General features: G+C 38.5%; 1 protein-coding gene across 5 annotated transcripts in view; it reads left to right on the forward strand.

Moving 5' to 3' along the window:
- Positions 1–10,648, forward strand: part of kalrna (kalirin RhoGEF kinase a) — a gene marked incomplete at its 5' end in the record, with an annotated part of 258,906 nt that extends 248,258 nt beyond the window's left edge. For all 5 annotated transcript variants that reach the window (XM_081368578.1, XM_081368579.1, XM_081368581.1 and 2 more), the window contains 8 exons: positions 1,704–1,866; positions 3,216–3,337; positions 3,416–3,547; positions 5,601–5,765; positions 6,876–6,954; positions 7,054–7,254; positions 7,773–7,911; positions 8,553–10,648. In XM_081368578.1, coding sequence (XP_081224704.1) covers positions 1,704–1,866; positions 3,216–3,337; positions 3,416–3,547; positions 5,601–5,765; positions 6,876–6,954; positions 7,054–7,254; positions 7,773–7,911; positions 8,553–9,098 — 1,547 coding nt within the window. In that variant the 3' untranslated portion in view covers positions 9,099–10,648. The remainder of the gene's footprint in view (positions 1–1,703; positions 1,867–3,215; positions 3,338–3,415; positions 3,548–5,600; positions 5,766–6,875; positions 6,955–7,053; positions 7,255–7,772; positions 7,912–8,552) is intronic.
- Between the last annotated feature and the right edge of the window lie 292 nt (positions 10,649–10,940).

Consider the following 10,940-nt stretch of genomic DNA (forward strand, 5'->3'; position numbering starts at 1 on the left):
TACTTCTGATCACAAACTTTTGACGGGTACTGTGTGTGTGTGTGTGTGTGTGTATGTGTATATATATATATGTATGTGTGTATATATACATACACTCACCTAAAGGATTATTAGGAACACCATACTAATACTGTGTTTGACCCCCTTTCGCCTTCAGAACTGCCTTAATTCTACGTGGCATTGATTCAACAAGATGCTGAAAGCATTCTTTAGAAATGTTGGCCCATATTGATAGGATAGCATCTTGCAGTTGATGGAGATTTGTGGGATGCACATCCAGGGCACGAAGCTCCCGTTCCACCACATCCCAAAGATGCTCTATTGGGTTGAGATCTGGTGACTGTGGGGCCATTTTAGTACAGTGAACTCATTGTCATGTTCAAGAAACCAGTTTGAAATGATTTGAGCTTTGTGACATGGTGCATTATCCTGCTGGAAGTAGCCATCAGAGGATCATAAAGGGATGGACATGGTCAGAAACAATGCTCAGGTAGGCCGTGGCATTTAAACGATGCCCTATTGACACTAAGGGGCCTAAAGTGTGCCAAGAAAACATCCCCCACACCATTACACCACCACCACCAGCCTGCACAGTGGTAACAAGGCATGATGGATCCATGTTCTCATTCTGTTTACGCCAAAATCTGACTCTACCATCTGAATGTCTCAACAGAAATCGAGACTCATAAGACCAGGCAACATTTTTCCAGTCTTCAACTGTCCAATTTTGGTGAGCTCGTGCAAATTGTAGCCTCTTTTTCCTATTTGTAGTGGAGATGAGTGGTACCCGGTGGGGTCTTCTGCTGTTGTAGCCCATCCGCCTCAAGGTTGTGCGTGTTGTGGCTTCACAAATGCTTTGCTGCATACCTTGGTTGTAACGAGTGGTTATTTCAGTCAAAGTTGCTCTTCTATCAGCTTGAATCAGTCGGCCCATTCTCCTCTGACCTTCAGCATCAACAAGGCATTTTCGCCCACAGGACTGCCGCATACTGTTTTTCCCTTTTCACACCATTCTTTGTAAACCCTAGAAATGGTTGTGCGTGAAAATCCCAGTAACTGAGCAGATTGTGAAATATTCAGACCGGCCCGTCTGGCACCAACAACCATGCCACACTCAGAATTGCTTAAATCACCTTTCCCATTCTGACATTTAGTTTGGAGTTCAGGAGATTGTCTTGACCAGGACCACACCCCTAAATGCATTGAAGCAACTGCCATGTGATTGGTTGATTAGATAATTGCATTAATGAGAAATTGAACAGGTGTTCCTAATAATCCTTTAGGTGAGTGTATATATATATATACACACACACACATACACACACATATACACACAGTACCTGTCAAAAGTTTGTTATCAGAAGTAATTTATATACATAAAATACTTAATTTATACAGAGCATATGATACAAATAAAACAAATCAAGATACATAAAACAAGATATGTGAAAGATATCTGAAATGTACATCTAACTCATGGAAATATTTAACAATAACCCCATAAATATGTTGCCAGCTGTAGCTTGTTTTAGAATTTGAATTAGCCATGTGAGATTCTATATTATTATTATGTGAATTAAAAAATATAAAATAAAAATACAGTCGAAGTGTATATATGAATGTGTGGTATGCTATTCAGTTGTGTGTTTTACTGAATAACCATTGCAGTGTGATCTGAATGATGTGTTGGCTCTGTAACGCAGTGTCTCCAGAGTTCCTGACGCCTCTGGCGGACGTGTCGTGTGCTCTGGGGGAGACGGTGGTCCTGTGCTGTAAAGTGTGCGCTCGACCCAAGCCCACCATCACCCTGAAGGGACCCGATCAGAGTCTGCTGGTCAACAATAACCGATTCACTATCGACATCAGGTACACGTCCACAGTCATCACCACACAGACTGAGCACATCAGTTGAGCTGAAACTCTTGGGAGAGGTAAAAAAGCTGTGTGTTTTCCATTCCTTTAGTGTGTAATGTATCTGTCTGCTACGGTGGCTGAAGTGCACAGTTACAAAAGTCATAGTTTCCCACAAAAGGGATTGAAAACTGATGGCATTATGAATCAGTTGTTAAGATGTATTTATAACACTTCATGAGCTGTACAACCCAAAAGTTTGCTTGCGTTCAGACATTTAATGGAGGACACTTTCCTGACCCTGGGAGAGGACAAGGCTGGCTATACACAATTTGTGCTTGCAAAGTTGACTCTGATCAATCCACATCGTCATAATCGGACTCAGACTGATATGGTAAAACAGAGAACATGAACTGTTTGTGTTTACATTCGCTTTAGAGGCCTTGGAAGCTGAAGCTTGCGATATTGGTAAAGGCCAATCACAGCGCACTGGGTCAGCTGACCAATCAGAGCACTCTGAGCATTTCGGAAGGAGGGGCTTAGTAGAACCCAGACCTCAGTCAGAGCGTTTCAGACAGACTGGGAATAGAGGTGCTGCAATAACGTACTGTATGTGGAAAAGTCATGTGTTTTTTGAACTTTAAGGCATGTTAACCTATTCTAATACACCCAGTAAACAAATTAAATAACTTTTCAAAGTGCATCCTATAACCCTGTTAAACCACTTGTTCTCCTGGAACTATGTGGATTATTGAAATTCTATATTGAAACATCTTTATTTGAGTGTAAGACACTGATTGTTTTCAGGATTAGAGAAATGTTTTATATTCAATTGCAGATCATGTAATCTGAGTCCGTTCTGTGGGAAAACTGTACCCATGTGACCTCATAAGTCTCACTGTTATGTAAGAGTCCCATGACTCCTCAGGTTTCTTCTTCTTCTTCTCCACTGCACCACTGACTGTGGCTCTTAACTCACTTACACAAGAGCACTATACAACCAAAATACATATTTGTGATTTTGTTTCCCTACCCACTGCTACAAAGATCTGTTTATTATTACATCACATCTTTATCTCTCTATAGAGAACATAAAAAAGTTCAAACACATCCCTAGATCTGATACTCAAGTTTATTATATGACTTACAGTACTATATGACTTTTGACCAATTCCTGTTATATATGCAGAATGTTGATTTTATATTTTGCAATAGCATGTTGTTTTGTACTGAATAAGCTATTTTATATGTCAGATGCTTGTCATATGTAAACCGATTTGTTAATATAATTGGCTTAATTGTGCCGTTTGTTTATCTGAAAATAACTTTCTCACTCTGTGTGTGCTGTGTCTGATCCACTTAAGGGATACGGGTGATATAGTGTTGAAGATCTGCAATCTAATGCCACAGGACACTGGCATCTACACGTGTGTGGCTGTGAATGATCATGGCACAGCCTCCTCATCTGCATCCATTAAAGTACAAGGTGAGAAGACACAAAGAGAAATGAAGATGTGTGTTGTAGATCTGGATCCTCTGTAATGGCAGTTGTTCTGTGGTCCAGGTATCCCAGCAGCCCCTGCTCGACCTGTGGCTCAGGAGGCCAGCAGCACTGCAGTGATTGTCCACTGGCTTCCTCCGGTCAGCTCTGGGAACTCTACCATCTCCAGCTACACTGTGGAGTACAGGCAGGAGGGTAAACCATTACACAAACCTCCACTGAGAGAACCACTGCCTGAGATTTCTGTTGTAATGAGAGACACTTAATGGGGTCATGTTGCTCTTTTGAAATAAAAGACTTTGATGGACTATGTAGAAATAAAGCTCTCTACTCTCACGTTCACATCTCTCCCCGAACCACCAACAACACTGGTTGAAACTAAACAGCTCTGTGCTGTCACAGCTGTGAGCCCTTTAAAATATTATTGCCCACATTTACATATGTGACCCTGGACCACAAAACCAGTCACATGGGTCATTTTTTTTAAATTGGGATTTGTACATCATCTGTACATTCCATTAATGTGTGGTTTGTTAGGATAGGACAATATTTGGCCGAGATACAACTATTTAAAAATCTGGAATCTGAGGGTGCCAAAAAATCGAAACATTGAGAAAATCTCCTTTAAAGTTGTCCATTTATGTTCACGGTTGTGCTGCATTCACTCACAAAAAAAAAAAGTTTTATATATTTACGGTAGGAAATTTGCTAAATATCTTCATGAAACATGATCTTTACTTAATATCCTAATGATTTTTGGCATAAAAGAAAAATCGATAATTTTGACCCATACAATGCATTGTTTGCTATTGTGACTGGTTTTGTGATCCAGGGTCAGATATCACCTATTCTGTGTTCAGATATTTAAAGGTGCAGTAAGTGATTTCTGAGAATCACTGTTTATATTTGAAATCACACCTACATGCCCCCCCTTCATTGCTCCGCCCCCAAAATTCACGAACACGCAATGCACGAGTGGATGTCTCTTTATCGTACAGCTGAAGCGAAGCAAAATAATACTTAATGAAAAAATAAAGCGAAGATGACAAACAAATGGCAAGGAAGAGCAAAAACATGAATATGCATTATACACAAGAGTATATACGAGCTAGAGTTTGTTGTTAGTCACCAGTAATGTTACTATAGCTGTCAAAACTGTCATGTTACTATAGCTAACAACAACAGCATATCTTGGTTCTATGAAACATAGAAAAAACAATGATAATCAAGAATAGTGAGCTATTGCCCTTCTTTTCCCAGTGATATTCCTCTGATCTTTTCTCTTTTGTCATGTCTTTCAGGCATTTCTCTTTCTACAGTCTTTCTTCAAATCTCCCCGCCCCCCCTCTCTCTTTCTCTCTCTCTCTCTCTCTCTCTCTCTCTCTCTCTCTCTCTCTCTCTCCTCCCCTATCGTGAGTGTATCGCCCCCTACTGTTGATTGGCTATACAGTACGTGTGTTGTGGTTCTCTTTCAACAGTGTTTCTCAGAAATCACTTACTGCACCTTTAGCCTGCCCTGTTGAACAATAGTGTGAATCATCTGCGAAAAGTTACCAGTCTTAACATAAAACTTTTACACTATCATACAAAAGTTTGGAGTCTGTAAAATCTTTTTATATTTTTGAAAAAAATATTGTATGTTCACCAAAGCTGCATTTATTTGATCAAACAGTGAAAAAAAAATTAAATAGTTATTGTTACAATTTATACAGCTTTAAATATAGTTACAATATATTTTAAAATGTAATTTATTAATATGATGGCAACGCTGAATTTTCAGCAGCCATTACTCCAGTCTTCAGTCACATGATCCTTCTGAAATATTTGCTTATTATCTTTATTATTAATGTTGAAAATAGCTAATTAAGATTAGAAGTTGCGATTTTTTTTATTTTTTTTCAGGATTCTTATAATTAGAATGTTTAAAAGAGCAGAATTTCTGAAATAGAAACCTTTTCTAACAGTGTAAAAGTCTTTACTGTCATGTTTGATCAGTTTAATTGCTTGCTAAATAAAAGTTTTAATTTCTTTAAAAAAAAAAAAATCTGACCTTTAACTTTTGAACAGTAGCGTACATGAAAGGTACAGTACATTTCTACAGAAGTATATAATATAGCATCTTTATCCAGGTCCATGCATACTTTTTTGACTGCAAACAAAGTTAATCTTATGACATGGATCTGTGTCATATCCATGTTTTAATCATCCAGCTTTGGGTTCACAAATGTGTGTCTGATCTTGTGTGCAGACTCTCTGGTGTGGCAGAAGTCGGTGGTCTCCACTGCAGACGTGTGTGTGAAGATTGAGAATCTGATTCCTGGTGGGCACTATCAGTTCAGAGTCAGTGCCAGTAACCCCTGGGGCATCAGCCCACCCAGTGAACCCTCAAACATGGTGACTTTACCCAGCACAGGTGAGGACGAAGTGCTTCACCAAAGTCAACTACCTTCCTTCCTCATACACATTCACACAGATCTGTAAGGTCGCATAAATCATGACAAATTTTTATTTTCGGTGAACAATACACTCTTACATATAGTCTCTTACCAATTCTATCAAACCACACTCGGGCAGCCATCAGTACCATCAGTTGTGCCATTATTACTACAATTTACTTGCTTCAGTAGTTTTAATATCAGTCACTTTAATATTTGTATAAACATTTTAGAATTTTGTTTGCCATTTATTAATAAAATGTACTTGTACATTTGATGCTTCAGTAGTTTTAATATCAGTCGTTTTAATACTTATAGAAATATTAATTCGAATTATTTTTTATAGTATTTTTAATTGCTACTTTAACTTTACTTACTAAAGTATGATGTATAATTTACACAACTCATAAAAAAGATGAGTGAAACAAGAAGTAACACTACATAAGATATTAAGACTGGCTTTCAATACAGATTCTAAATACAGAATCTAAAATTTTAAAAATCCATTAATACATATCCAGTATCTAAACTAATAAATTAAGTTGTTCATTTACATTAAAAATGAGAGAAAAATCTGACAGTTTAGTAAGACAAAATATAACGGAACTTATATTCAAGAAATAATATATGAAACATTTTAATATTTTAGTGATTGTTGCTTCACATTAATACTCATTAAGAATATGATTTTTTTGTAGTGCAGTTGATATAGAGTTTGATAATCACAGATATACTGTAAACAACGCACACAAATATTGGGTATGATGGCTTTAATTCATTTGCACCATTTTAACTATTTTTATCTATACCTTTCTGTTTAGAATGAAATGCATATATTAAATAAATGTAAAAAAATCACTGAGCTTGTCACATTGCAATCTGAGATTGACTTCTCAGCATGCGATGCTGCCTTCCATTTTAGTAAAGTATCTATAGAAAGAAACATAATTATGCCGCTAATACCTTAACATTTATGATGCCTGTATTGTTTTGGTCGGCAGTACTGGGTTTTAGAACAGAACTGAGTCTTCTGTTCCAAACACATTTCTTATTCTCTATTTTTTTTTCTCTTTCTCCCTTTCATCAAGCCTCAACATATGACGGCACTGGAATCCAGTGGAAAGACAACTTTGAATCTGCGTTCACAGAATTATGTGAAATTGGACGGTAAATATATCAATTTTACCTTTGTTAAAAAGCAGTCTAGCACCATTACTCCTGTCAGTAACAAACTCTGGCTTTTGTTTCACATCTTCTCTGTTTCAGGGGTCGTTTCTCAGTGGTGAGGAAGTGTCTCAGTAAGGCCAGTAAGAAGGAGGTTGCTGTGAAATGTGTCAATAAGAAGATGCAGAAGAAAGAGCAGGTTGCCCATGAGGCCGATATCCTGCGTCATGTCCAGCATCCCCAGCTGGTGGCGCTGATTGACACCTATGAGTCGCCCACGGCCTACATGCTGGTTCTTGAGCTGTGAGTAAATCCATTTGGAAAGCACTTCCATTGACACAACAGTTATGAGCCTAGACTAGACAAATCACTTATGCCTAGACAACAATTTGGCCAATCCTGATGAACAGCAGAGTGACCTATGGCAGTATGAAGCCAGTCTTATCAAATACACGTAGAAGTATTGTATTCACTCAGTCGTTTTCATTCACTCCTTCGGTGGACTATATTAGTGGACTAACGTAGGGAATAGTGGATGATTTTGAACACAGGGGCTGAGTTGAACCTCTGCTTTAAAGGGATAGTTCACCCATTAACAAACATTGTGTCACATTTTCACACTCATGCCATTCCAAAACTATATGACAAGTATAACACAAAATAAGATGTTTTGAAGAATATTCATGCCTGGCTTTTCCAGACCATAAAAGAATAAGAGTGTAGCAGCCATGAGTCCTAAAACCCAGATACAAGGTTTTTCAGAATTGGCCTAAAAAAATCAAGAAAGACATGCATTGATGTGGTCATGTTTATGTGTTCAGTGTTGAAGATGGACGTCTGCTGGACTATCTAGTGGCTCACGATGAGCTGATGGAGGAGAAGGTGGCGTTCTTCATTAAAGACACACTGGAAGCTCTGCAGCACCTGCACACCTGCAGAGTAGCTCATCTGGACCTCAAGGTGAAACATTATACCCCCACATCAGCATATTTAGAGTATTTACAGCTTATATTTAGTAAAAAGTAGAAGTTTAGCAGACACGTATCTAAAGCAGCACCTTAGCAACACTCTAACCGTGCAGCAGCGTGCTAAAACCCTAAATAAAACCAAAGACTGCATATATCAAGACTGTTCACTTATATTACTATGAATGGGAGAAACTGCAATGCAAAAAATATGATGGATCCAATACAGAAAGTCCTGAATACTAAATAAGAGTCAATCGGCAAAGCTCCTGAGACTGCACATTGGCGGGACCGACCTGAAAGATACACTTCTTAATGTTATTTGAGCATAAGAAACAACTTTTAAGAGACGGCTCATGTCAGATGTTTTTGAGTTTTTAGTATTACCGCATTTAAGTTTATTAGAGTTGGTCTTGCATAACCAAAGTAGCTTCCAACATGGCGGCCAAGTGAACTGACTTTCTTTGCGAGGGACTTATCTAGCAGCAGCCAAATACCAACATCCTTGCAACCATCCACATCACGCTAGCATTTTGAGTTTTGTACAAGCAAAGACCAAGTATGTAGGTCTGTGACCACTAAAACAGAGTTTAAAACCTAATGCAGAGTCTTGAAAGTCTCTCTCTTGTTCCTCAGCCTGAAAATCTGTTGGTGGACCTCCACGTGCCGGTGCCTTGCGTGAAGCTCTCGGACCTAGGCGACGCAGTGCAGGTTTCGGGTCACCGCTACGTGCATCTCCTCTTGGGGAACCCCGAGTTTGCCGCTCCAGAGCTCGTCCAGGGCACCCCGGTGTCCCTGTCTACAGATGTGTGGAGCGTAGGGGTGCTGGCCTACGTCCTGCTCAGCGGAGTCTCTCCGTTTCTGGACGAGAGTCTGGAGGAGACCTGCGTCAACATCTGCAGGCTGGACTTCTGCTTCCCCGAGGAGTACTTCTGCGGCGTCAGCCAGGCCGCCAAAGACTTCATCGTGTCCACGCTCAACCAGGACCCCAGAAAGAGGCCGAGCTCCGCCTCGTGCCTGCAGCACCCGTGGGTCAGCGCTCACAGTGGAGATTACTCCAAAACACCACTGGACACCGTCAGACTCGCCGCGTTTATCGACAGACGCAAACAGCTGCATGGAGTCAGACCGGTGACAAACGTTAAAGGACTGGTCAGCAGCAGTATGGGACACACCTTATGAGACGATGGGCATTCTTCAACACTGAATATCATTTACATTATATCATATCATTTGGAATGTGCACTATACACAGTGTTTCCTGTAGAGATAATCGGCCGACTCTGATAACCCGGGGAGATCAACACTTTTCAGACCATTAGTGATTAATAAGGACACTGGAATAGCTAGGAGTAGTGGCATCATTGATTGTCATATGTGTGGGAGTGTCTTAGGGTGATTTGTTTTAGACCTTTGAGAGTCTTAAACAGACCAGTAGTTGGGTGTTGTTGTATGTTCAGTTGTATTGAGAGGGTTTACCGGAAAAGTTCAACCAAAAATGAGAAGTCTGTCATCATTTACTTGTGTTGTTCCAGACCTGCAAAAAAAAGGGAAGTTTTGACGAATATTAATGCTAACTAATTAACTAATTTGTGTTCACATTTTCAAATATTGCACATCAGGTGTTTCATCTATGAGCCTGTTCACATGTGGTCACGTGTTTTTACTGATCGGATAGCTATCTGATTTGTTCAAACGGTTCCTTTTACACTTGGCGACATAAACGTGTCTTCACAAAACGAATATAAATCCGATCTTCAATTTCCGCCCTAGATTCAAATTTAACAGAGCTCACGTCACCATATGAACTGCATTTTATTTATCAGCTAATTTCAAGATTAAAGACTGCAATAGGATGTACAAAATGCACAAGTAATGCTATTAAAAATAAAATAAAATAAAAATCTTCCACCAAGCAATATAATTCTTCAGAAGCTGAATAGTTGGCAAGCAACAGACACGGTGGCACAGTAATACTGATGTAATGTGGTCACAGGTGTATGTTTGTAGAGTAATGTACAATGGCTTCAAACGCGGAGCAACTATTCATAATCAAGGACCGGGTCCGGAATAATCTGTTTTATATGACTTAAGAACGACAGAACGGTCTTCAATTGTATGATACGTTTAGCTCATATTTGGAGCTCAATAAGTACCAATACTTCTCAAATTCAAATACTGGTTTGGAGCGACATGAGAGTAAATAAACCATGACAGAATGTGGTTGGGTGTGAAGAGAAGTGTAGTTGTCCATCATCTTGCAGCAGATATATTTTTCATGGATTCATTATTAAGATGAATGAAAGAATGTAGAATATTTGACAGGTTATTGTACAAATACATGCATGTAGAAATAACAGAACATCCACCAGTTAAAATGTATTATATTCAGTTTTCATAGTATAGGGTCATGAGTGTCATCATTGATGTCATTTAGCATAATGAGGATGATTTTGAATGTCTTAAAATGGAAAAAAAATATGAATGGAACAAATTCATATTCAAAACTGTTTTCTTATTTGTCAGCAAAGTATTGTCATTTCAGTTATTAAACCTCAGCAGTTCAGCACTTATTTACATTGCCGTTCAAGATTTGGGGTTGATGAGATTTTTGATTGTTTTTGAAAGAAGTGTCTTTTGCTCAATTTCTTTGATCAAAAATACAGTAAAAACAGTACTATTGTGCAATATTAAAACATTTCAAATTAACTCTATTTTAATATATTTTAAAATGAAATATATTCCTTTGATGCAAAGATGAATTTTCAGCATCATCACTCCAGCGTCACATAACGCTGATTTAGTGCTCAAGAAACATTTCTTATTATTATCAATGTACAAAACATTTTTACAGGATTCTTTGCTGAATGGAAAGTTTAAAGAACAGCTTTTATTTGAAATAGAATTGTTTCTTGCTGAAAAAATATATTTATTTCTTTAAAAAAAATCTTACTGACCCCAAATTTTTGAACAGTACTGTTTTTTTTTTTTACAAAACACCAACACATTGTCAAAGAAGAAACC

This window comes from Scardinius erythrophthalmus, assembly GCF_964197995.2.
Source record: "Scardinius erythrophthalmus genome assembly, chromosome: 6".
Lineage (NCBI taxonomy): Eukaryota > Metazoa > Chordata > Actinopteri > Cypriniformes > Leuciscidae > Scardinius > Scardinius erythrophthalmus.